Here is a 27,322-nt window from a genome sequence, read left to right as displayed (position 1 = left end):
CTCCACGTGCGTCCTGAGTTGTGGTGCCTTACCTGCGGTTACCTGAACACCTGCTCGCATGGACACACGATGGCACCGATACTTGCAATAACATGGACGCATGTTATTGCATGTGGCCATGTTGTTGCATTGGATACATGGTTATTAGCTGATCAAATTCACAAAAGAACACCGTATTCGTTAATGTCGCCATAAAATGAAAAATATATTGGAGGCGACGTTTCAGGCAACTTAACTTTCTTATCTTTTTACAGCACATGAAACACACTTTTTTTCTTTAAGGCCACGGCGTTGTAATTGACGAATGTGTTGAGTTGGTTGTTAGTTGTGCACGTTGCAGCATCGTTCGTAAACACCCGTGAACATCGCTTCGTTTCTCGCAGTCACGACGTGGTTCAGATCAACCCACCACTCAGCACCTCCGCTCTTTGCCGTTCAACTTCACTTTGTCGCGATGGACGAGGTTGTGATTTACACTTTCAGGTATCGATCGCTATTTGCGTTTATTCGTAACTCGTTGCCCCCCCCCCCCCCGCGTCCACCACTCCAGCACACCTGGCTGTGAGCGCGCGCTTAGCGATGGACTCTCAGCTGGGTGACGTCACAGCTGGTGACGACACAGCTGGTGACGACACCAAGCCTGGTGATGCCAGTCACAACTTGATACCTGGTGATGTCACGTATGGTCACGACATCACACCTGATGACTCACCGGATTATGACGTCACACCTGGTCATGCCCCCATCCCTCCCCCGTTACAAAGTTGGTGACGGTGCTGCGTGAGTAGCGATGCACAAAGTCAAAACATTCGTCAACAGTGTGTGGCCTTCAAGGGAAAACAATTATAGGTGACGTTTCGGGCACTGGGCCTTTTACACATCTGTGCCCTTGCCCGAAACACTACCAATTGTGCACTTTTCCTTTAAAGGCCACGTGAAAATTGACGAATGTGTCAAGTTTGTGGTTCTAAAGTCTGGTGGGTGGTGTTGGGGGGGATAGGAAATCAGCTGCCCCCACCCTGCGTGCTTCCAGGCCCATAGCTGCAACTCTTCATCAGCACGCGAGCTGGGGGTGGGGGGGAGTTAACCTGTCACTCACCTGTCACTCACCTGTCACTTGACAGCGGGCCTCGGGGTAGCGCGCTGACCGGTGGGACGCTCACAACCAGTGGATGCACCACACACTCACGCACCGTCACCACCGCACACGCACGCACCGTCACAACTGCACACACACGCACCGTCACAACCGCACACACACGCACCATCATCACCGCACACCCGCACCGTCACAGCTACGCACATGCGCCTACCAAACCAGAGCAATCGTGCACACACACACACGTGCTTTGCGTTGAACCACCCTGAAATGCATGATTGTGAAATTCGAATGTTTTGATTAACACGCTGGTATCGCATTTCAGTTGTCTTGCGATGGGCAGAATGGTGATGCCACCCTGGCTCCCAGGATCCCTACTCACGTGGACACGCGGTTACTTGGCACTGAAGCCTGCCTGGATGCAATATTGCCTGGTTACATGATCATCCAGCCACCTAATCACGTGGCCGCACGTTTACACGAATATACAGCCGCCCCATGTACCTGCCTGCTTATCTCTCTCCGCGTGAACACCTGGCCCCACGTGGAACTAAATAACCCGGGGGGTTGCTTGGCTACCCTGGCCGGGTGTTCGGTCGTCAAAGGGCGCAGCAACAAACACGCGAGTAGGGTGGGACCGGGGGGGGGGGGCACCAAACAAAGCATGCACGAGCCAAGCGTCAGTTTCAAAACGTACTTGTATTTATCCTCAGTATTTCTATAAGACAGTGATTCTTTACAGAAACGGTGGGGGGCAGAGAGAGAGAGAAGGGACAGACTCTTAGAGGGTGTGGGTGTTAAGGTGGGAGGCGGGTTAGTGGGATTATGGGTAAAGTATATTTACACAGCACATTGGGAGATTTGACGAAGGTCAGATTGCATATAAAATAGCAGAGTGTACAGAGTGGGGATGTGGGCATCGGGCACGCAGGCGACACAGAATTCGCCCGCCCACCTCCTGGTATAAATGTTCAACTTTACAGACATCCTTGAAAGACTTTGAGAAATACACATGATGATAAATAATAGCGATTTTAAATACAGGAAATACATTTTTTTTTCGTATTTTTTTGTGTCTCCTCGTTTTTTGTTTCTTTAACCCACCCCCCCCGCCACTCGCTCCTCCCTCTCCCCAATTTTTACGCTTCACACTTGGGTAACACTTCTTCTCACCTTAGCGTACAAACGAGAAAAGAAAAGCGCTGCAACAGTTACAGTGAAATTCACAATTAACCCGAGAGCCGGCGTGCGTATAATGAAGCCACGCACTCCGCTTCGAAAAATACTCCCGTGTCGGAGATTGAAGCGGGCGAGGAGAGCCAGGGCTTGCCCGTGCGGGCAACGATCCGCGCACCGTCAATCCACCCGTTCGTCGTGTGCGTTGCTATCCGGTGACTTCCCGCCGTGGCCTCGCTCAAGGAATCTCACACAGATGCAGTAGATTCAAACAATCTGCCCCATGATGCTCCCAGCAGTCACAAAAGCCAGATCCAGACTAGATTCAATCCACCCCCCCCACCCCTTTTCCCATCAGACACTGGCCAAACAAGACCCAGGCCAAACCCAGGCCAGATATAAGACCCCCACCACCAGACCAGACCGGACCCAGGCCAGACTCGGATAGACCCATAGCCCGACCCAAGCCAAGACTAGACCCCACAATGCCCCCCCCCCCCCGACCCCAACTGGAGTAGACAAGGCCGCAACCGACCGACCCTCGGGGCCCCGTGTAGAGTGTGACGCCGCGCCTCGTGTCTCCCTTCCCGCCAAAGCGCGTGATGTTTTGCCATGGGTAATTAATTGATAATTATAGTATCGATAACAATAGCGACAACAAAAAGAAAAAAAAGAAACTAAAGCCACGTGTGTCGACTGCGGCAGACTCCGGCGGGACCACAGCCGCGTTGCAGGGACGAAGCCAGTTCCTGCCGTCGTGACGAAGCGAGAATGGCGCCGCACGGCATCGGAGAAGACAAAACAACATCCGCTCGTTTCTGAAATCCGTGGTGGGGGGAGGCAGCCGCCGCCACGGTCACGGCCGTCGCGCGCTCCGCTCATTCCTCCGCGCCGCGCCCTGGCGACCAGACCCACCCCCGCCGCCCGTGTTCCCGACAGACGGCCGATTATTCACGCCCTCCGCCGCTCGGGTTCACCGCGCGCGTCGCCACGGGGCTCGAGAAGCTTCAGCCCATCGCCGTTGGGGAGGCCCCAGAGACGCCCCTCGCAACGACTCGATAATCGCCGCGCAAAACGCATTCAATCTCTCTCCTCGCGCGACGAATTCCCACGCGGGCCGTCGTGGTTTTTGTTTTTTCTTTCTTTCTTCAAAATAAATATACGCTTCCATTTGTTGTAGATTTTTTTTCGTTTGTTTGTTTTGTTTCTCATGGGGCCGAGAGGGTCTCTCTCTCTCTCCGGAGGCGATCGTCCCACAGCTTTGCGAACGTTCCTCCCCGGACTCCGTCGGACTTGCTCTCGAGTTCACCATCTCGGAATCTTCCCCCGCGGTTGCGTGCCCGTGGGGGTGGGGGGGGGATGAGAGGCGTGCGCGGGATGTGTCGTCTCCAATTGGCCGTGCGATGTCCGGAAAAAATTCCGCGGGACGGGGGGAGACCGCACCTCTCGGCAGTCCCGAGGGCTCCCCACCCCCCGCTCCATCGTCGCGTCTCCACATCCGCCGAGACGTGCACGTTATTATTATCCTTATTAAAATGATATTATTCCTAACGGTATTAATTTTATATCATCATCATCACCACCATCATTTTTGCTTGCCGCCAAAGTGCACAAATAATTCCTGTCGGATGTGTAACTTATCAAGAGCTGAGCGTTCCTTAAATTAAAAGTCACGGATCTAGTTCCAACTTTGATGAACCTCACCGGCCTGCATCTGTTGCCGAGCGGGGCCCGGCCCGCCCGCCGGCCGGCCGCTCGCACGGCAAAGCCGGCCGGCTGTGCCGGCCCAAGGCGAAGTTGGTGCGACGATCGTTATCCATTACACACGAAACTAAAACCTAACTGGCTCCGCTGGCGGCGGCAGCCGAGCGGCGCTCACCGCGCCTCCACCTCCTTGCGCGAAGGCGAGCGGTCGCTGGGCTCCCCCAGGGGCGTGAGCGCCGCGGGCTGCCGCGGGGACATCGGGTGTGACACCCCCGTGGGGATGAGCGGCGGGGGCCCCCCCATGGCGGCCGCCGACGCCGACGGCGGCTGCGGCGGCATCGGCGGCGCGAGCGAGGCGGGCTTGCCCCCTCCCGGCACACCGCCGGGTCCGCTCAGGAAGCCGTTGTGCATGCCGTGCGGCAGGCCGGGCCTGGAGCCGGGGTAGTGCAGCGGGCCGAGCGGCGACAGGAAGCCCTGGTGGTGGTGCGGGTGGTAATGCGCGCCGGCGAGAGGGTCCATGCCGGCCGCGGCCACCGCCGCCGCAGCTGCGGCCGCCGCGGACGGGTTGCGCAGCGCGTGCTGGGTGGCGCGCGCCCGCTCCAGGTCGTCGCGGAACGACTGCAGCCTCTCCCGCTCGTCGCGCTCCGCCTCGCCCCGCCGCACCTCCAGCAGGTTGTTGTAGTCGTGCGGCTCGCGGTCCCGGTAGCTCTCGGCGCCGTAGAAGCCGCCGGCGGCCGCCGCCGCCGCGGCCGCCACCGCCGCCGCGTGCGACGGCCCGGGGAAACGGTGCGCGCCCGGCAGGCCCGAGAGGTCGAGGCCCAGCCTGTAGGGGTCGCGGAACGCGCTGGCGTCCACCCAGGGCGGCGGCGGGTTCATCATGGGGTGGTGCTGCTGCTGGTGCTGGGGGGGCTGCTGCGGGTGGTGGTTGTGGTTGTGGTGCTGCGCATGCTGCGGCGGGAACCGCGGGTCGCGGCTCTGGAGGCCCAGGTGGGGCATGCCCAGGTAGTGGCCCTGGCCCACGCCCGTGGCCGCCGACAGCAGGCGCGTGCGGTCGAGCAGCGCCAGGTTGGAGGAGTGCGAGCCGCTCAGCATGCCGGAGCTGGGCGGCAGCGGGTGAGACTGTGGGGGCAGCCCGGCCGCCAGGTGGTGGTACGGGTCGCCGGGACGGGCGCCCACGAAGGAGGCGACGCCGGGCCCCGCGCCGCCGCTGCTGGTGATGATGGCCGCGGCGCCCAGCGAGTGCTGCGTCTCGCTCTCCTCCTTGCGCTCCTCCTTGACGCGCTGCAGCTCGCCCAGTCCCGACACGAACGGCTGCGCCCGCCTCTCAGCGCCGCCGCTCTGCCGCCCGGACGCCGCCGCCGCGGCCGCGGCGTCTGGCCCGCTCGGCCCGGGCAGCGCGGCCCCGTGGGGGCGGCAGAACGGCGAGATGCAGCGGGCGCGGCCGCCGAGCGCGGCGCCGCCGCCGCCGTCGTCCCCGTTGCGCTTGTCGCCGTGGCTCTCGCGCGAGGACGGCGCCGCCATCGTCGCCTCCTTGGCCCGCGACTCGGCCGGGCCGACTCTCCCCTCCGTGGGCGACGTCGCCTCCTCCTTGGGCCGCGTCTCAAGGGACGGAGCGGCGGACGCCACGGCGGCGGTGAGGCCGTCTTTCCGGATGTCGGGGGGCGCCTCCCGGTCGCCGCCACCGCGGCCCGAGGGCCTGTCGGGCGGCTCGGGAACGCCGCCCTGGCGCTCGGGCAGGTCGGCGCGCGGCCGCTCGGCCTCCCGCAGTCCGTCGTAGCCGGGGAAGGGAGGCGTCCGCGACGTCGCCATCGGCGACGGCCGGCTCGGGATGCGGCCGCGCTCGCAAGCGTCCCTGCCGGGGTGGGGCGGGGGAGGTGAGGGGGTAGGGCAAACGACGCCATGCCATCACTCGCCGTGCATCACATACTCATCACTGCAGTTATATTTACATCAGCGATTTAATTTAGATTCAAATCAATTGAACCACATCACCATTTCTGAAGTAACGGCCATTATTTTTACCTTTCTCTCTCCTTGTCATCCTTGCTGAAGCCAAGGTCACGTTTTTCGACGTCTCCTCTCTCCTGATTGGCCAGCGTGGGCAGGCCGATTCTCTCCCTCTCCGGGAGGGCCATGGGCGGCGGCGCCGACCCACGTTCCCTCTCCTGATTGGCCAGCGAAGGGCGCTCCCTGTCGTGATTGGGCACGGCGGACGACCTTTCCCTGTCGTGATTGGCCGGCTGCGAGCAGCGCTCCTTCTCGTGACCGCGTTCCCTCTCCTGGCCGTGCTCCCTCTCTCCGTGGCCGGGGAACGGCCGCTCCCTCGCCTGCGCGGGGATCATCTGGCCTCTCTCGCGCTCGGCGTTGGCCGAAGAGCTGCGCTCCCTGTCCGGCGCGCCGGCCGGCTGCGCCCTCTCCCTGTCCGCGCCGGCGAGGTGGCCTCCCCGATCTCTGTCCGCGCTCGCCGAGTGGCTGCGCTCCCTCTCGTGGCCCGACAGGCCGCCGTTGCGCTCCCTCTCGTGAGCCGTGCTGCTCGCCGCCGCCGCCGCGGCCGCCGCGGCCGCCGCGGCCGCCGCCACGGCCGCCGCGTTGCTGCGCTCGCGATCCTGGCTCCGCTCCCGCTCTCTCTCGCGCTCCCTCTCGCGCTCCCGCTCCCTCTCGCGCTCCCTGTCCCGCTCGCGCTCCCGCTCTTGGCTCGCCGAAGAGCTGCGCTCGGGCGCGTCGCCCGGCTTGGGCCAGGGCGGCGGCGTGGGGAAGGAGGGCGGCGTGCGGTGCAGCCGGTTCCACGGCTCGTGGGGGTTCGAGAAGCCCGGGAACGGCGGGCCCTCCTTGGCGCCGAACAGCGCGCTGCTGGAGGCTACGGGAGGCCACAGAGGAAGGGACGGAGAGACACGCACGTGATGGGGATTTCTCTTAGCGATGAGCAAGCGGTGATGCGTGCTTCATCTTTACTCGGATTGAAAGTCGGTGCGCTGGTGCAGGAGTTTGGCGACAGCGTCGAGCATATCGTGTGGTGCGCTGCGGTAGGGTGTGGTGCGGTGTGTGCCGAGGTGTGGTGTGATGCCGTGCGGTGTATTATCACGTGTTGTGCTGTGTCAATGTGTAGTGCGACATTGTGTGGTGTGATCCTCTGCCATGTGTTGCTGTGTACATCGTAATGCTGTGCGATGTGTTGCTGTGTACGGTGTGATGCTGAGCGATTGTTGTGTTGTACGTACATTGTGTGTGGTGTGTGTCGTGTTAATGTGTGTACGGTGTATTGTGTGTGGTGTGTGTCGTGTTAATGTGTGTACGGTGTATTGTGTGTGGTGTGTGTCGTGTTAATGTGTGTCCGGTGTATTGTGTGTGGTGTGTGATGTGTTAATGTGTGTACGGTGTATTGTGTGTGGTGTGTGATGTGTTAATGTGTGTACGGTGTATTGTGTGTGGTGTGAAACGTGTTAATGTGTGTACGGTGTGGTGTGTGTGGTGTGTGACGTGTTAATGTGTGTACGGTGTATTGTGTGTGGTGTGTGATGTGTTAATGTGTGTACGGTGTATTGTGTGTGGTGTGTGATGTGTTAATGTGTGTACGGTGTATTGTGTGTGGTGTGAAACGTGTTAATGTGTGTACGGTGTGGTGTGTGTGGTGTGTGACGTGTTAATGTGTGTACGGTGTATTGTGTGTGGTGTGTTAATGTGTGTACGGTGTATTGTGTGTGGTGTGTGATGTGTTAATGTGTGTACGGTGTATTGTGTGTGGTGTGTGATGTGTTAATGTGTGTAGGGTGTGTTGTGTGTTGTGCGTGACGTGTTAATGTGTGTACGGTGTATTGTGTGTGGTGTGTGTCGTGTTGATGTGTGTACGGTGTATTGTGTGTGGTGTGTGTCGTGTTAATGTGTGTATGCTGTATTGTGTGTGGTGTGTGATGTGTTAATGTGTGTACGGTGTATTGTGTGTTGTGCGTGACGTGTTAAGGTGTCATCTTCTTAGGTTTTTTTCGGTAAAGTCACGTAGAAAGTAAAATAAAATAAAAACAAAAATCACGACGTTTCGGAGGCAACACAAGTCTCCGTCATCAGGTGGGACCGTCACAGCCAGATTAGCTGTATCAAGTGAGGCAATGATTCAAGATGTAATCCCTTAAAAGCGAGTTGAGGGGGGAGGGAGAGGGAGGGGGGAGCTCATCAGACTATGGTAGCCAATGAAAGGAACGTATCGGGAGGGAGGGGGGGCGAGGCCAAAAGGGTGGGCGATGGACGTGTTGATGGACGTGTTGCTGAGTATAGCGTGATGCTGTGTAGTGTATGGTGTGTTGTTTGGTGTGTGGTGTGGTGTGTGCGGTGTGGTGTGTGGGGTGTTGCTGTCTGTATAATGTGCTGCTGCTGAGTGCGGCGTGATGGTGCACCCGTGTGACGCATTGCTGTGTGCGTGGCGTATTGTGTACGGCGTGCTGTGCGCGCGCGCTGTGACGCTGATGCTGCTGTGTTGCCGTACGCACGGCATGACCCAGCGTGGCGTACTGCCGTGTGCGCGCGTGCGTGGGGTGTGCGTGCGCGCGGTGTGTGGTGCGTTTGCCGCGCGGTGCGTCATTACCGAACGTGTTTTGGAACGGTGTTGCCCTATGTAGTGCAGCTCTGTGCAGCGCGGCACTTTGCAACCACAACGACGGAAAGAAGGCGTTCTCACCCAGCGTGGGGTTCCCCAGGCCCCCGAACGCGCTCGTGCTCAGGTTGCCGAGTCCAGTGAATCCGCTCGGCCGGCCGAAGGGGTCCACCGCTGGTGGTGGGGTTGGGGGGGTGAGGGGGGGGTGGGGGTGGTGAGGGCGGGGACAGGCGCGGGGGCGGCGAATCACACAGACGCGAGCGCGGCTACCGCGGCGACGCCCGAGAGAGTGGGCCACGTGTTGCCGGCGTCGCGCTCCGAATTTGCCATCGTTTGAAAAATGACCCCGAGATTCCGCAATTGGGTAAAACAAAGAGCGACATCGGCTCCTACTGGCCGACTACACCCGCCCGTGAAATACAGCGCCGACGTGGCCTCCCCTCGCGAGAGAATTGCTGCTGTGAGAACGGCACGAACAACAAACGTTCCCGACGGTCGCTGTCCTTGTCGTTGCTGCTACTGCAGTAGTTGTTGTTGTTATTACCACCGGGCGACACAGGGAGGTGGCGGGCTGCACTCACCGAGGTGACCGGGTGGGCTGAGGAAGCTGTTGTGTTGCGGGGGCGGCACACCAAAGGGGTTCGCCGGAGGCCCGCCGGGCGTGGAGAAGAGAGCGCCGGGCCGTGCCAGGTCGGCAGGGTGCGGGTACCCGGGGAAGAGCCCAGGGATGCCGGGCCGGCCGGCGGGGCCCAGCAGCTCAGGCTTGAGGCCCAGGTCCAGCTTGTGAGGGTCGCTGTGCAGCGCCTGCACGACGGGTCAAGAGGTCGAAGGTCAGGCAGGACTCGGCACGAAACGTTCCGACTCGTTTGCTGCAATGGCCCCTTAATACTAGGTGTGAACGTAACGTACGAGCGTAACATAACGTCCGCATGCGATAAGGTTTTGCGGCAAGGGGGGCAACGAGAAGCGTACGTCTCGGAATGGCGCTGGCTCTGCGTGCGTCGCGGCTCCCTCGTTAATAATTATTCAACTCGCGCGCTTTATTTGGAAGTAAAAGACAGCCCGCGGACGCACGACGTCACCCAGGCAGGGCTTGGCCGTGCGGGGGAAGGGACCGCCGTTATCATTCGTCGTATCATTCGTCGTCCAGCCGCAACGCCGGCCGGAGGCGCGTCGGTAATTTTCCCCACAGGGATCGCGCGGCACGGCGAGTGTCAAGCGATCTGTTACCTCGTGCCGGTCGGTGCGGCGAGTACACGGAACGCTCCCGGCTACCCACAACCCTGCGTCGTGCGAACACAGCACAACAACGCAGCGCCGCGCGGATTTCTATACGCCGTCTAAACATAGCCTGGACTTGAACATGGGCAGGGAGTGCTCGTGGGGAGAGGGGGGGTAAGAGCGAGGAGAGGGCATGGGCAGGGGTGTAGAGACTCTGGGGACAGCGGCGTCAAATCGAGACGTCTATTTAAACGGCTGCGCTGACCTTGGCTTTCTGCTGCTGGTGGTAAATGAGCCAGGCGATATGCACGTGGGCAGCGCACCACTTGCCGGGCTTCTGCAGGCGACACGTACCCACACACACACACAGCAAGACGAGCAACGTTAAACCTCAACTCGACAATGGTGGGCGCGTGCACTCCCCCCTCCCCCCACCGCGTGGCGCGAGAGTCGCGTGAGCGAGCGGTGTGGTGCACAGCGACGCGAGAGCGGCTCACCTTGAGCGTTTGTCTAAACGGATCCGTCAGCTGTCGGGGGGTGGAGGGGGGTGGGGGAACGTAGGGGTGGGAGGAGAGAAAAGGCGACGCTTAAAGCACATCAGCCGCTCCGGTTGGCCCGGTGCGGGCGTTGTAATTCGTGAGGCTCGTGCGTGCAAGTACGTGGGGGAGAGGTGTAGCAGCGGTTAGCGCGCTGCGCTACGAACCCGGCGACCCGAATCCGATTCCCGCTCACGACCAACAACAGCGACGATCTGAACCGGTCCTGGGCCTCCCCCCCAAGGTCGACTCATCCTTTAAAGGTTATACACTTGGTGCGGTGTGTATGTTGAACTTCTTTCACACCGTACATAGCCAACCGTGCTTATCGTCTCTTGTTGAGACAAAGGCAGCCAGGCACGGTGTTGGCAACCCACCACCCTTGCCCCCTCCTGTGCTGTGCCGGCCTTCACAGGTGCTCGCAAATAGCATTTTCCCCAAGAGTCTGTTAAGGCTTCAGGGGGGATCTTTGTCTGTATTCTGTGCGTGCTGTCACCCCGTGCGGGCTGCGAACTGTTACCCGCGGGTCCTTGGTCAGCAGGCTGTGTGATGGCAGCGACCCCGCCCGGCCCGGGCCTACGTCCATCGGACTTGCCGTCTGCAGAGGGGTCACACACGGGGTCACACACGGGGTCACGTGGTTGGTTCTGGGCTGCGCATCGTCCGTCTCCTCCTGGGTCAGGGTGTGCGTGCGGGAGCCGCGAGGCCGCGAACGAGAACCCCGCTAACCGCAGCCGCGCACAACCGGGGGCAGCAAACTCGCACCGCCCGACAAATAGCAAGAGGTGGGCAAACAACATTCACATTACTAATTACCGGAGGAAATGTAATTTAGATACGAATGACCAATTACTTTGCGCTGTGTAATTCGGATACCAATTATAAATTACAAACGTAATGAAATTACGTGTAATTGAGATACCGTCCGTCTACGCAACCAATCAGGAAACGGGTAACCCGACCCAAGCAGACAATCGGGGTGCGTTTTGCTCGGCTGCTGCCGACGCAAGGCGCTCCCCGAGTGGCCGACCGAATGATGCGGTCGCAGCAGCGGGGGCGGCCCTGCTTTCGTTTGTTTTTTGTATTCATTTAAAACCAAAAAAAACGGGTTTCCGTGTTTTTCCGCCGCAGACCCTGGGTCTTGAATGCATTTATTTGAGACGTCGCGTGGCGGCAGCCGGCGGCCGAGGGGGCGGGAGGGGCGGGGGGGTTGGTGATTACGGAAGGGAAGGAAGGAAGGAGATTTCACTCGGTATTGATTTTTCTAAAATTGCGTCGAGCCCGGGGCGCGGCAAATGCAGCGTGCGCGCCGCCGAGCGGCGAGGGGGCCCCTAGGACGGGAGGCTGAGCGCGGAGTGGCTCGTAAGCAATGGCCCCGGTAGGGCAGAAAATCGCGTCTCCTCCGTGAAACATAAAAAACTGAAAACAACTCAAGGGGGAAAAGAGACCGCAGAAGCGCGCAGCTCGCGGCGAGCGGGGCGGTCGGCGTGCGGGATCACGGTTGTCGGGACGGCGATTCGGAAAGCCAAGACGGAACCAAACAAAGGGAAGGGGCGGTAGAGCGGAGGGAGAAGGGGGGGGGGGGCGTGACAAGGGGAGGGTGAGAGACCCCGCACCTTGGGCTGGAAGGCACCCTGCAGCGAGCCGAAGTGAGCAGGCGGGAAGAGCGGTGGCATCGCAGGGATGCTTGAGTGGTAGGGCGGGAAAAACTGCGAAACACAGGGAGACGGCGGCAGCAGCGGCGGTTAACCAACCCGCCCGCGCCGGCGCAAAACCACGGACGGACTCGCGGCGGCCGCCGCCAGCGCCGCCCGCCGCGGCCGCCGCCGCCCACGGCGCCACCGCCGCTTCCACGTGCCGTGCGCCGGCACGCGCGGGGGGAAGAGGGAACGTTTTTTGGTCCGAGCGATCGAGTTCAGAGTTCAAACGTTGGCGTCGGCAGGGATGGGAACAAGGCGAACTTACGCTCGACGGTCGGTAGAAGGGGCTGTCCAACTTGGCGGGGTACTTGTCGAACTGCAACGAGACGCAGAGAGGGACAACACACGGGTCAGCGTCCGCCGGCGCGTTGCGTTTAAAGGGAATACGTTCATTACAGATTAACTATATATATAAAAAACGACAAATAGATGCTTTATTGGAATTGAAACGGCAGTTAATCCTCAAGTATATTTTTCCATGAGCAAAACAAGAGAGCGCACTTGCAGCTAATGAGCAAATTTCAAAAACAGCGGCGGTGACGAGTGCCATGCCGGTCGAACCGTCAGGACGCAACAAGTGACCCGGCGACTCGGACACACACAGACACACACAGACACACACAGACACACACAGACACACACAGACACACACAGACACACACAGACACACACAGACACACGCACTAACACGCACTAACACGCACTAACACGGACTAACACGGACACACCACACACACTCACTCGTATAACCACTGACTCACACCCTGCCTTAAACCCAGACGGCAGAGACACACACACACAAAGATACACAGACACTGACACAAACCCAGACACACACACACACTGACATAAACCCAAAACACACAGACACACACACAAAGGTAGACGCAGACAAACCCACACGCACACACACAAACACCAACACCACTAAGCAGTCTCTTTCACAGCATCAGCAGCAGTCACGTGGGCCACACGCGGCCACGCTCACAGTTTCACTCAGGGGCTGCCCCTCGCACGCCAGCGAGAGGAGGGAACCAGAAGATGGGGGCAATGGGGCGGTTGGGGGGGAGGGCAGGTAGGGAATGGGCTAGGGGGGGCGGAGGGAGCGGAGGGAGCAGAGGGAGCGGAGGGAGGGGTGTTTTACTTATCCAGCCCAGACAGGGGGCACACACCAGCGTCGGGATGGGCGGGGGAGGGGGCATGGGGCCCCCCGGCAGCAAAGCGGCGGCCGTGGCGCCTGGCGCGGGGGCGGGCGGGATGGCGCCCGGGAATGGGGTGAACGTGTGCTGGTGGGTGTGCTGGTGCGTGTGCTGGTGCTGGTGAAACTCGGCGCGGTAGTACGGCGGCGGCGGCACCGGCAACGCGGAGGCCGGGTGCTGCGACGGCGGAGGGGGGGGCGTTGGCCCCCCCCGGTTGCCCGCCGAGCCGGCGCCGCCGCCGCCGTGCGCCGCCAGAAAGCGGCTGTTGAGCTCCTGGCGGAGGAGCTCTGGGTCTGCAACAACAAGAGGCACACACGGGGCGCCCCGCGCGGGCACACGGGCACCGGCAGCCGTGAGCAGCGGCGACCGCGACGGTAGAGAGTAAAACTAAGAAGGGCATTCACCTTGCACTCCCGATCCGGGCAGCTAAGGCCCAGCTGAGGAGGAGGCAGGTGTGATGCGATTGGTGGAGGTGGAGGAGGAGGAGGAGGAGTCGGGAAATAGCCAATCAGAGTCTCCAACTGGCGCTGGTAGTACACGATTGGCTGGAGGTAGGCTAGTGGCAGGCTGGCGTGATCTGAAGACACAACAAGACGCGCAGCAGCAGCAGCAGGCAGCAGCGGTTACTCCTCCACGCGCGCTCGCTGGCCCACGCCGCCAGCGCTCAGCATGCCCGGCGAGCCTGCAATTTCGGCGCCCGCCCGCTCGCTCGTTCCGTCGGTTCCAAATTCTTGGTTCGTCTTAAAACATTTAAGCGTTGTTATTATCAGAGGGCTTCGCGTGGCCACGTTGGCATTGGAAATTTGCACAAAGGGACGGACCGGCGGGACGGTGGGTGGGGGGCCTTGGTTCGAATAGAGAGATAACAGTCGCACCGCGATATGGTGGCGGCAGCAGCGTCGTGCGCCGTGGTTGCAGGCTCTCCGGCGGTGGTGTGTGTGATCACTCCGGCACGCGGTATATATATATGTTGATATGTTCTCATGGTGTCATTACCATCGCTTCTTGATACTTCTTATCAACATTTAAAATGCACGATCAAAACACTGCCCAATCAAAAATCCAAACTCGTTCAACGACTTAGGCCGAGATTATTCGGTTGTTCTCTTCCGTAAACGGTGAAGGTTATTATTCTTTTTTAAATGTCTCTGTTACATATTTTACGTTTTATGCATGCGGCCTCCTCCTCTCCTCCACCGACACGATTCGAGCCAAAAACGTGAAATACCGAGGTTCAATTAGAGCGGCGCGTGGCTCGTGGCTCGTGTGCCGAGTTCACGGCAGTGTCTTTAAACGCTAGGCGACCGCACGCTCCCGCAAGGGAGACACGCTACTCACACACAAGGCATCGTAAAATCACAACCGTGGCATCGCATCCAACAACAGCCCGCTACATCGGTACATTTAATCACATATTGGATAATCGGGCATGCGCTAAAATTGCGCTCTTAAAATGACGGCAATCTCACAAACGACTTCTGCAATAAACTAAACGTAAAGAAATTTTCCTCGCCAAATATCAAGCACCCACCCCCCCTGCCTCCCTCCTTCGCCCCCCCCCCCCACCCGGAGCCGTCGCTCACACAGCGCGAGCACCCGCAGCAGCTTGCGCGCGAGCGCAGCGGCGGCTCGGACAGCTGTGGCACGAAAATACAATTATCTCGGGAGAACCCCGCGCTCTCTCGCCCAGCATCCCGGCCACGCAGCCGCCCCCTAAACGCGCGTCCGCAACCTCCGCCCCGGGCCTCGCTCGGCCCGCTCGGGGAGACTCACCTGGCGAGTAGGTGGCCGGGTTGGAGGGGTGACCGGGCACGGGCAGGGCGGGCGACGGGAGCGGGGCCGTGGGGGGCGGCGCGAACATTGCCGCCGCGGGGTGAGGCGCGTGAGGGTGCCTGAGCGGGGGCGTCGGGCAGCTGTGCGGCGAGAAGTCGGCCAGGTGCGGGTGGCCGTGGGGGTGGCCGTGCGGGTGCTGGTGGGCGTGCTGGCGCGTGGGCGGAGCGGCGTAGCCCTGCGCCAGCCCCGGGGGGTAGCCCGGGTAAGGCAGCGAGAGGGAGGGCGTGGGCGTGTGGCTCGGCGTGGGCGTGCGGTGGTGCGCGTGGGCGTGCGCCGGCGGGGTCAGGTACTTGAGCGGGGTGCTGCTCCGGCTGCTGCGCAGACGCACGGGTGGGGGGAGGGGTGGGGGGGGGTCAGGCAGCACAAGCGTGGCTCTCACGGACTCGTACGCACCCACACGCGCTCATCCACCCACACGCGCTCGGGATACGAGCGAGTGTGCGTGCAGGTACACGCGCACATCGCGCGAGACGTTATTCAAAGCAAAACACCCTCACCACTTTCATCGTCAGCTTCACGGTCATCGTCGTCGTCGCCATCCGCGCAGCCTGGTAACATCACACTGCGTGCTCACGTTTCGACAACCGCCCAGAGCAAAGACGGCGCTGCACGTTCAGTCACGGCGGCGGAGCCCCGAACACAACTGGGAAATCTCACCGAGATGTCTCGCGCAAGCCGGTGGCGGCCAATCACGGCGCACTGACGCATCTTCCCAGCAACCTAAGCCGCCCCCCACCCCGCCCCCCACCACTTAAACATCGTTTTAGTAAAACCGACACCGTGAGAGAACGTCGTTTTGCGGCGCACGGCGAGGAGGGGGGGGACGGAGGGCCGGGGACACAGGGGTGTTGGGGGGGGGGCGGCTGTCGTGCGGCATGACGTTCCGCTTCTCGGACGGCGAGCCTCTAACGCGGGGGGGGGGGGGGGCGGCGAAGCGGGGGGCCGCTGGGCTCTTAGCGGAGACGGCTCGGGAGGGCCCGCCCCCCGCGGCATGAATCCGATCGCTCGTCGCTCGTTAAAGCTGCACGAGCGCCGACGAGGACACGCGACAGACCACGTCGCATGCAAGCACGCAAGCATGCAAGCACGCGCGTGGCGGCGGCACTGACGCTGGGAGGGAGGTGGGAGGACTCTCGCGAGGGCATCTGCCAGGGCTGTTTGAGCAAAAGCGGCTCTCGATTGCGAGAGCGAGCGCGTACGTGTAACAATCCTGCTCTCCCAAGTCGCCCGCACACCCGCCCGCGCGCGCTGGCACGCGAGAGGGAGAGAGGCGGCCGCCGTTTTCCCCTCCGCGGTTTGCAGATTTAGTTAGAGGCCGCCTTTTCAAGTGAAGAGCCGACTGCACCGAGAACTGAGAACTCAACGAGGAAGACGTGAAGCAGATTACGACGACGATGCATAAAACGTCTGCGCTGGGCTGGGAGCCGCTGGGCAGGGTGGGGAAGGAGGGCCGATTACCGGCGAGGGGACATCTCGGAGGTGGCCGTGTGTTTACCGTGCAGCAGCAGCAGCAGCCGTGGGATCTGGCGGAGGGTGGAGGGAGTTGGCAGCAAGGGGATGGCGCTCGCAGCGAGAGAGGCGCTGCGCACTGTACGCGTTCTCTTTACTTATTCCTCTCGTGGAGGGCCATGCCACCAGCAGCAGTTGCGCAAGCAAGCAACTGCAGGGCTGCGCCTTTACCCTTTTTCTCAATTTTAAACGGCCACGCAAGAAGAGCCCATAACGTGTACACCTGTGTTCTTCGTTGCAAGGCCCGCGGGGCCACTGGTGGCCCCTGGTGGCCTTCAGCGCGGGCCTTGACGTGGCAGCCCCCAAAACACCCCCCATCGTCGTGCTGCCGTCAAACCCCCAATGGTTTCAAATGTGCGGCGGCCCTCCCACTGATGATGTCTTATTGGCGAAAGTGCCACCCCCGCTCCCCACCGCTCCCCACCGCCCCTCCCCCAGCCCCCATCTCCCCCCCCCCACCGCCCCCCCGAAAATTAGTGAAGAATAATACTGGACTGGTGTACACCCAAAACCATCACCCTCGCCCGCTAGGCTTAAGGGCCGACTGAGCGACGGGCTGCTGACGTCACCGAAGTCAGCGTCGGCGGGGCACAGCCCCGGGGCGCACCTCTTGGAGTTGACGCTGCTGATGCCGCTGCTGTACGCCGGCTGCAGCCTGGACTGCGCCTGCGGCTGGGGGTTGCTGGACGGCCTCGACTGAGGCCGCGGCTGCGGCGGAGTGGCGAGGCGGGCGGGGGTGCTGGCTGCCGACTGGGGCACCGCGCTGGCCGTCTGTGTCTGCGAGGAAGGGGGCGGACGACGGGGGTTGGGGGGGTTGAGGGTGACCGTCAGGAGAGAAGGAAGGAACGCTCACCGGCTCACTGGCTCAACGGCTCACCGACTCGCAGGTGAGTGTGTGCAGAAATAAGCGCAAGGCCAAATATAACGCGACAGTTTTTTTTTTCGTGCAGTCATTGGCGACCGGGTCGAGACCACTCTGTTTAATCACAAGTCAATGACTCCGCCTACGTGTGAATCTATCGGCGACTATGCGAGCGTACGAACCTACGGGTTTCTGCGCAAGCCCATGGAGAGATTTCTAATATGGGAGCCTGCGGTTGTCAGCGTAAGGTCTGCGAGTCCGTGTGAGACTGCGAAGTCTCCACTGCTTGGGGTTTACGGGTCTCTGTTGGCCAAAACCATCGACTCAATGGGGGGGGGAGGGGGCGGCTGCTCGCTGACGGGATCTTAACCCGAGCCCTCGGCGGCGGCGATAGCGCCGCCCCCCCCAGGCCGCACGAGGGCCAGGACCAGGGCGACGAGTCGGCGGAGGGCCTCACCGGCGTGAGCGAGGGCTGCCGAAGCTGCGGCGGAGGCAGCTGGGGCTTGGGCTGCGGCGTGCGCCGTTCGGCGCCGGCGTGGCGCGGCGTCGCCGGGGCCCCGGAAGGGGGGGCGGCGGCGGCGGCGGCGACGGCGGCGGCGGCGGCGCTGGCGGGGGGGGGCCGGGGGGCTCGGCAGGCTCTCCTTGCTCTGCTCCTGGCTGCGCGCGAGGCCGGACACGTGGGGCCTCGCGAGCCTCAGCGGCTCCCCGGCTCCACCGGCGGCCCCCGACAGGCCGTTGACGCACCCATCTGCAGACAAAGACAAAGGTCCCGTACCCCGCCCTGCGGCCTTGAGAGACCGCTCGTGGCGAGTGCCGTCATGGCGCGCGGAGGGGTAGGGTGGCCAGCACCACGCGCGGCCGCGTCTCCCTAGCGGCGATGTTTACGCAGCGCGCCGGGTACTCGTCTAAGGTCGAGCCGACCTAGAGGAGGCCCTGGACCGATTGAGATATTTGCCACTATTATTGGTCGTGAGCGGGAACCGAATTGGATGGTCAACGCGTGTCAGCAGAGTATTTTGACCTCCGTAGAATGCTATCAATTGTGTTGACCCACCTCCCATTGTTTAACCCACCAGCCCAACTGGAGTGAAAACCGAGACCTTGGCTGTGTGAGCATGGAGGGGGGGGGGGTAGGGAGGAGTCGTTTTTCCTTGCACGGTAATTGTACCCTTGGGTTCAGAATCAGAATCATTATTTCGACTGGAGGAATCCAATGAGCTTTTGCACAGATGTGCAGTAGGGTCGGGTAAGAACGTTGCAAAAACAAACAGTACAAAAACACGATAGGAGTCCAAGAAAGGTAAACAAATTACCCGAACACACACAAAGATGACACTAAACCATCCCCATCATACCAGGCAATGCCCACTGAGGTATTAACTTATTTTTCAGATGCGACCTGGCCACATATTGATAGCTCAACAACAAAGTGACTTATCAATCGAAATAATCTCAATGCACGTTCCGAAATAATAACAACAATATTAACATCAAAACACCCTCGCCGTAATCCCAAAGCCATCATCCGAACCGCGACTGGTCGTCATGTCCGGTAGTCTAGCTGGCTTCTCCTCATCTCGCAGACACCAGACGGCACACGTGGCCGCGTTCGAACACCGCACGACGGGGAGGGAGATCACGAGGTGATGACCTCCTCTACGAGCGGGCAATGACGGAGCCGTCGCCCTTCACGTACGCCGATGCTGCTGCAGCGGGGAGGGACGGACGGTAACGCGTCCGGCGGCTCCAGACGGCTCTCGGAACTCAACTCACGCTCCGCACTAAAGAATAATGCCCCGCGGAGATTATGACGATGAGGTTCGCTTTCGCAGAACCTGGCTGGCCCTGCCAGAGACGAGATCGTCGGTGGAGCCTGTGATCGCCACTGGGAATCGGGGGGCCACTAATTCCAAGCAAACCGGCCTGGCGGGGCGCGCTGTGCCCACCGGGCTACCCGGCGGTGGATCTTTCGTGTTCCGCCCGTCAACCTCTGCCCATTGTCTGCATCCAAGACACTTAAGCTGAAGAGATCCGCCAACAAACAACGCCGCCGGCGGGGAGAAGTGTAAACACGCGGCAGCCCCACGGCGGCAGCCCCACGCGAGCGTCCATCGCTACCGCAGCGCCCCCCGACAAGGGGCCCAAACGCGGAGCGAGCAGCTGCCCCCCGGCCGGCGTGCGGGCGCACCGGCAGAACGCGCCCGCGTGTGACCGCGCCGCGTCGACATTGCGGCCGGGCACGCTTTCCTTCTCCGCTCGTTTAGCGAACACGGAAACCAAATAATTCTACCGCTCGCCCGCCGCGGCGTGTCGTCTACATTTTTAATACTGAACTCGCCGCCTGGGAAACACGACCCCCCTCGCCGGCGCGAGCACGGCCCGCCGGCGATTCGGGGACGGGGCGAGCCATGGAGACGAGCTCGTGAGTCGCGCCGTTTGCCGACTGACTACCCGTCAAAATATTCGCCCGAGCAAAATATCCGGCGGGCGGTAGCGTACCCCGAAACCCGACTTGCCGCGGGCGCGGAATGCGATCCGGTATTGTCGCCACGAACAAAGGCGACGGGATCCTGGAGCGCAGACAAACGCGGGCGCGCGGGGCGACTCGGGGAAGCTTTGATATCCCCGTAACGAGCGCCGGACTGCGGCGCAAACGCGACCGGCGAGGGCCTCTGTGCTGGCGTCTGAGCCCATGCTCCACCCCTCCCCCCCCACCGTGCACGCTCTGTCCTCCCCCTGCTCTTGATTTGCGCTCCTTTTGCCTCGGTGCTGCGAGCAGTCAGGTGGAGAGAGGGAGGGAGGCGGCGGGGGCAGACGGCGGGTGCAATCGCGACCTCTGAACTCGGATGAAAGGTGGCAGTTTTTCTTCGATTTTCTCCGCTGTTCCGCATTCGTCAAGGGCGGCCGTCCGTGTTGTCTCAGCGGACAGCACGGCTCACGGAAATCGATCTCGCCAATCCCCGACCCGATCTTTATGTCCGCAAGATTTTTTTGGTTTGTTAATTATACTTTTTGACTTTAACTCTGGAGTGTAACATAAAAAAAACATTTTCTTTCCGAACTCCGCTCGTCGATCCCTTAACGGCCGTGGACCGTGGGATGTTCACGCTCCCGGGGGCAAGTGAACGAGCAAAAACGACCGTACAAAAACACAGAACCATACCTCAATAAATAAATAACGCTGCCGCCTGCTATTAAAAGCGGCGCTGGGTCTCTTAGGTCCTTGTTTGTTTGCGGGAGAACAGCTAAGCAGCCATGTTTGCTACATCAATTTGTTTGAACAACTGACTCGAGCAGACCTCAATTAGCTTTTAGCAAATATTGATTTTCCCATCAGAAGTGGTGCTCGCCGCACGCACCACACGGACGGGCGAGAAAACGAACGGCCCCAGCGAGCGGTCGCCCTGCCACTCGGCGCTTGCTCGCCCGCCCACTCGCCCGCCCAATAGCCCCACTCGCCCGCCCCGGCTGAGACCCAGGGGAGTCGGGGGAGATTTGAGAGAGACAGGAAGGAGACGGGGTAACTGGAGATAGACTGGAGAGAAAGATGAGAGGGAGAGCCTCAACCAAGACTGGAGACTGTGGGGGAGACTTGAAGGAGACAGAGCGAGAGAGAGTGGAGCAAGAGAAAACAACAAGAGGGGAGGACCAGAGAGAGATGGGAGGGAGAGACAACGCAGAATGGAGACTTCAAGAAGACTGACGACGTTTTAGGGGAGGAGGCTCAGGGGAAAAGAAACTGGAAAGAGACTGTGGTGAGATTCCAGCGAGACCGGACGGGAATTTCCACAGGAGGCTGGGAGCTGGCCAGAATCCGGGGGGAGCCACGCAAGGACCACCCCCCCCACCCCCCCCAGCTTGTCTCCTGAACAATGCCCAGACTGGGGGGGGGGGGGTGGATGTCTGTGAGAAGCCAATTACACGACGTCTGAACGTCGAGCGGGCAGCAGACCCCCGCTCGATGGCGGTCGGTCGAGAGGATTACACGCGGCTAATCCCGGCGATGAAGCGACCACCGCTGCAAACGCTGAAAAGGCCCTTTCAGAAGGGAACGAGATAAACGGCCTTGGCTAAACACAAGTAATGTCATTACAATGAAGCCTGCGGTTCTTGGAGAGAGAAGAGAGAGAAAGAGAGAGAGAGCGGGGGGAGGGGGGGGAAGTGGGAGTGGGATCGGCGGACAACGAGGAGGGACACGGAGACAGACAAAACGAGACGGAGGGGGAGTTGCGGAGGAGAGCGAGGGGCTTTAGAGAGCGAGCAGCAGCCACAGTGAATGGCTCCATTGTTGTCCCGGTGAAAGAGAATTCCCCCCTCGCCCGCCTCCCTGAGAAAAAGAAAAGAAAATTAAAAGCAACCAGCCAGCCTTGGCGGCAAGCAGGGGGCAGCGCGATCGTTGCGAGCTGCGGTTTTTGCTCGTTCGCTTCATCGTGTGCCACTTCCCAAGAGTAAAAATAAAACAAGGGCCAGTGCTAGGCACGGCCGTGACTCCCTGGAGAACAAGGCTGGGTGGCGTCATTGGCGAGGGCCCGATCCTCCGCTCACGCAATCTCCACCTTTCGCCGTCACATCGCTCGTACGAGCCCCTGCCCGCGGCGACCCCTGTTTAATCGCCGGGCGATGCAGGAGCTCAGCCGAGCCATCTCCATGAGCTCCGAGCCAGCCGACCACCTCCGCTTATAAGAACTGCAATGGTAACGGCCCCGGCGGTTAATTGCCCATCGCCACCAACCGTGCGATCGAAGCCGACGGACGGGAGTCCCCAGCCCCTGTAGCGTCACGGCGCACGGCCGGCGCGGTGCGAGCGGTGCACGCGCAACAAGCAAGCGACGTGCGGCGTGGGGTCGGTGGGGTCGGGGGGACCGCGTTTTCACCGGAGGTGGTGTAAACAAAAAAAAACCACGGCACGAGCGGTGGCGTGCAGTCGGTACGTGCGCGGCGAGATGCCACAACGGCGGCTGCTGCCTTCGTCACCGGGCTGGGTCCCCCCCATCTGTTACTAATTGCTTTGTTTCCGTAAATGTGCTCGTTGGCCTAACCCAGAAATGGCACGATAATTAGCCCCGGCCGTGCCTAGAATCCATCCCGTGTCTCCCGCTGATGGTGCCTGCACCGCGCGCCTTTGATCAACACAGGCCGCGCTAATTATTTACAACGCAACCGCCAATTAATTGTTCAAGGCTCATTACGATTAAATTAGAGGAGTAATTAGGCATGCCAGCCTTGTTTTGGGCCGCAGTGCGGTGCTTACCAAAGCCATTACCATCGCCTTTGATGTGGAAATAACGCATGCCACAGGAATTTCAATCAGACCCGCGCCGTGGTGACATCATTACCCAGGGGGAGGAGAGCGAGGCCGGTGGTGGCACCGGCTAGAGTCCCCCCACCCCCAAAACGCGCCGCACGGCACGGCAGCCGCCACCGTGTGGCACCACGGGGCAAGCTGCACAATGACCCCACCGTAAATTCGCTGTGGTACAAACACGCAGCTGGATAAGCAGCGAGCGGCACAGGAAGATATTTGCAGCATCGCACAACTTACGGTGGCCGCCCCCAAGCGCACGGCCATCCCAACGCACAGTGCCGGAAGAACCCAACTCCGAGCTATGAAACCAACACAGTACCGGATCTAACACACAGACACACAGCTCTGGACCTAACACACAGCACAGACCCAACACACAGCACCGGACCCAACACGGGGGGGGGGGGGGGGGTGTTTTCCCTGCCGCAGAGCAGTGCGGCCACGCGCCCACCGCTCTTCCCTCTAAGAGGTGCGAGCGCGAGTAGCAATAACAACAACGGGGCAGTCGATGCGTCACGCCGTTCGTGTTTACGCCGCCATTAATCGTGGCGCGGGGGGCGGCTGCACACCGCCCCACGATGTGCTGAACAAGAGCTTTCCGCTAAAGTGACCGTGCCGGAAAATGCAAAATGCAATAAATAAATAAATCCAATGCTCCAATCGACCGGCGGGTATCGACCGGCGCCACATTAAGCTGCTCGGACGTGGAGTGCGCGAGAATCTCGCCGTGATGAAGGTGGTAGCGGTCCGGACCGCATCGCGATGTCTGACGATGAATAATAATAATAATCACGATGATGACGCTGCTGCTGCTGCCCATTGTTTCCTCACCGCCCCCCCCCCCATCCGGCAAAGCCTCTCTTGGAGGGCTTGCCTCGGGATGTTTCGCCAATTCCACGACCGAGTGCTTTGGCTTCGTGAGCACGGAAACGCGAGAACCTGGAGAAACCCCACACAACGCACGAGGCTGTCACAACGCCGGGAGCTCTGCACGGTCACTTTCAGGGTTGCTGTAACCGCTATCTCCTGGGCACTTGGCAACACGCGGCTATCATACAACACACGGCAAGCCCTGGAGGTCACCCATCCAAGTCCTAATTCCTAACCAGGCTTAAAACCTGCATGCTTTTTGACATCTATGCAAGATCGGGCTCATTAGGGGCACCTTGGCCACGTTATCGTTAGAAACCGTTGCAGAAAATGCGCTGCAGTGCCTCTTCACCAGCATCCACGCGGCACGCACGCATCAGAATATTTATTTACACTGGAAGAATCCGATGAGCAATAAAGCTCTTTTTCGCAGATGTCCAGATCTTCTCATGGACGTAAACTCCACGCCGCCACCGCCGGCAGCAACAGCGGCTCCAGGAGGGCACGTTCAGGATGAGAACGCCGGCAGACCGAGGACGACACCACGTTCACAGATCCGTAAACGTGACTCACCCCGCAGGCTACGCGTTTTGGGCCACATTGCTACCCTGCCCGGTGGGTGGCAAAACAAAAACCAAACCCCACCGCAGGCACAGAACAGAGGGCACGGAATGGAGGGCACGGAACGGAGGACACGGAACGGAGGGCACGACTCCCGCGGGGGGGGACGAGGCGGGCAGATGACGCCCGGTCGCTGGTCGACTTTCGCGATCGCCAAATCTCGCCGCGCCACCCGGGATAAGATAATAATAAAGATACAAACACGTGTGCCCGGTCCGCCTGGCACCGGCTCAGGAATTATGGATTGTCATTAGCGGCAGGGTGGCGGAGGAGGAGAAGGGAGCGTGGTTTATTTGGCACGGCCAAGGACGATGGATGTGCGGCGGCAGCGGCGTTATTACTGTCATTACCCTTGTTCTTGTTGTGCCGATGGTGGCGAGGATTATACATTTTTTTATTCATAGCCCGTAACAAGAGCTGGCCATGGCGTGCGTGCCTCGGTTCTCGCCAAGGCTTGGCCGGGCACGAGCCCCCGTTGCCCAACTCGGGACCTAACGCCTGGCAAAATTTTACTTTTGAAAATATGCCCCCCCCCCGCCACCCTGTCAGCACCACCCCTCCCCCACCAGAAGATCCCCGAGCCAAATCCCCGTCCCAGGAATGAGTGCAACGCGAGTCGTGCGGGGCGCCACGGGGGCCGGCAGCGGCGTCACGGTGCCGTGCGCTCGCGACGGCGGGGGAGGGGAGTCCTCGGCTTCACACGCACGGCGTCCCCTGCCGCAAACGACGAGCCGTTCAATTACAAATCACGCTTCACAATTAAAGAGCACCATATTTCTGTTCCGCGATAGATAAATGGCGTCGCATTTGAAGCCGTCTTTGTTTCCGTGCCTGTATTACATTGTGTGCGCGTGTTGGCTGTGTGCGTGTGTTGGCTGTGTGCGTGTGTTGACTGTGTGCGTGTGTTGACTGTGTGCGTGTGTTGACTGTGTGCGTGTGTTGACTGTGTGCGTGTGTTGGCTGTGTGCGTATGTTGACTGTGTGAATGTATTAACTGTGTGTTGCCCGTGCGTGATAACTGAATAAAAAACATCAACTGCTCTAGAAATCTGAAAGTTCGGAGAAAACTCAAAGAGAAATTTGAACAAGGCCCTGACGGCAATCGCACCGCTCACCAGCACGGGCCCCGGGTGAGGTCCACGGAGCGACATTCTAGCGACGCTGAAGCCACGCGAGCTGCGAGCGAGCGTTACGAGGAGTGAGGCAGAGAGTTCCTCCGGGGCGTGCATCGAGAGGGCCAGAGGAGAAAGGCGGCAGCGTCGTGACGCTCCCTCGTTGTGCCTTACTCCGCGAGGACGCAGACTTCTCAATCAGGGACGCGCTCAGTTGTCACCGCGCGAGCTCGCCCAGGGACAGCCTCACCGAGTCTCAAGTGCGCTCCACTGTGGCGAGATGTTAACTACCTCGCCTGGTATACACCAGAGCGTGGGTTCGACCCCAACCCTGGTGTATTTGTAGTTTGCGTGTGTCACTCGCTCTCTCCCTGTGGTCGGTGTGTATCTTTCTCCGGGTCCTCCGTTTTTTCCCTCCACATTTACAATCAACATCAAGCGTTAAGGGTATTTCACGTTATAATAAGACACTTCGTTGAGCGATAATTAGTTGTGGTAGCCAAGTCACTTCTGAAAAAAGAGCCATATAGCTTAGTGGGCCCTTACTAGCACTGTAACAGGAGGTTCCTGCTTCCAAACACAGCAAGCGGCGACGCTTTCTGTGTTTTTTTTCTCAATTGAGCATTTCCCAGGACACCCTTGGGGGGAACGTGACGTTCCATCTCCAGGGATGGTGCAGGGTGGAATATTTCGATGGAGCGACAACAACAACAAACGACGACGACGAAAATAACAACCACGTCTTCGTTGAATCGGCAGCGGGCGGCGAGACAACTCACCTTTCGTGAGCGACGCGGTGTGGAAGAGCTTCTCCGAGCCGGCGTCCGAGGCCTGGCGTGACATCACACAGGAGACACGCACGCACACAGACACGACGGACGGTTAGTCGACGGCAACGCCGAGGCGGACGCACACATGCACGCAATCGTCACGCAATCTACGACGGCAAAATTTTCTGCCGCGTGCGAAAAAATCGAGACGGCCAAGCGGCGGTCAGCGGGGGGAGGGAATCGTGCGGCACTGCAGCCGCTGTGGGAGGAGGAGATCAACAGCTGCGGAGGCAAAAAAACCACGCAAACCAAACCAAAGGTCAGCAGGGTAATGGTAGTTCTATAAATAACAGCGCTGGTGGGGATAAAAAAAAATCAAAGAGGCGAGGAGCCGCGTGTTGGGCTGCTGGACCGCGCGTGGGGTTTCTCCGCAAGGGGGCGCTACGACACAGCAGCAGCGGCAGCAGCAGACGTCGTCGGCTGTTCCCCGGCAACTCCCACCACGCCAACAACACCACGCGGCAGGCACTCTGCGAGCAGGGCCCCCCCACCACCCCCCCACCACCCCCCCCCTCTTTGACACGCGGGTTACACCAAATCATCCAACACCCTGACCGCTTTACTGAATTAACACAGACGCGCGTTCGTGTGTTGCCACCCACGCCGCATGCTACCGCGCCAGCCAGACCGCCGATCGGACAAACGCCCCCCCCCCTCTTGAGAGCGATCACTCGCGGCCCTAATTTAGACACACGCACACACAAACACACCGACACACGCACGCATGCAAACAACAACAATCGTTCCCCACTAAGTGGCGGTGACGCCACCCCGGCGCTTGTGCCGTTTGCGGCCGAAGGCTCGCTGCTGACAGGAGGTCAAGGGGCAGACCCAGGTGCCATGGGTTGACCGACTGAGACGACTGGCTGATGCACCACCTGTGCCCCCTACTGCGCCAACTTGCTGTGCTTTAGCTGCCCGGCGCTCCGCTCCAAAACACACACGCGCGCGCACACAAACACACACACGCACGTGCACACAAAACACACGCGCGTCAGGTTTCACACGCGCAGAGCGCGCCGTTGCCGGCGGCGTGGAACATATTTGAGTGAGACGTACTTGGCGTTACAAAGTGTACTTTTTAAGGCATGTGCGACCCGCGCGTGTGCGTTTATTTTTTTTATTTCTGCGTAGTTGTGTCTTCGCCTCTCAGTGATGAG

At 60.3% G+C, this 27,322-nt stretch overlaps 1 protein-coding gene across 1 annotated transcript; it reads right to left on the bottom strand.

Annotated features, from left to right (window-relative positions):
* Positions 1–1,820: 1,820 nt before the first annotated feature.
* Positions 1,821–25,371, bottom strand: LOC144932944 (uncharacterized). Its single transcript, XM_078857344.1, has 23 exons — positions 25,329–25,371; positions 24,787–24,914; positions 22,830–22,894; positions 21,994–22,110; positions 19,924–19,994; positions 19,498–19,584; positions 18,045–18,172; positions 17,795–17,932; positions 17,127–17,339; positions 16,512–16,576; positions 16,018–16,074; positions 14,994–15,367; positions 14,787–14,857; positions 13,194–13,607; positions 12,287–12,337; positions 11,938–12,030; positions 10,842–10,919; positions 10,283–10,312; positions 10,051–10,122; positions 9,146–9,368; positions 8,556–8,738; positions 6,002–6,836; positions 1,821–5,831 (listed from the first exon to the last, which is right to left on the bottom strand). The coding sequence occupies exons 1-23, from the start codon at positions 25,369–25,371 to the stop codon at positions 4,151–4,153; spliced, it is 5,217 nt and encodes a 1,738-aa protein (XP_078713470.1). The 3' UTR covers positions 1,821–4,150.
* Between the last annotated feature and the right edge of the window lie 1,951 nt (positions 25,372–27,322).

Source organism: Lampetra fluviatilis, chromosome 6, assembly GCF_964198595.1.
Source record: "Lampetra fluviatilis chromosome 6, kcLamFluv1.1, whole genome shotgun sequence".
NCBI lineage: Eukaryota > Metazoa > Chordata > Hyperoartia > Petromyzontiformes > Petromyzontidae > Lampetra > Lampetra fluviatilis.
Note: the sequence above shows the minus strand (reverse complement) of the source record. Positions and strands in the feature narration are given on the sequence as shown.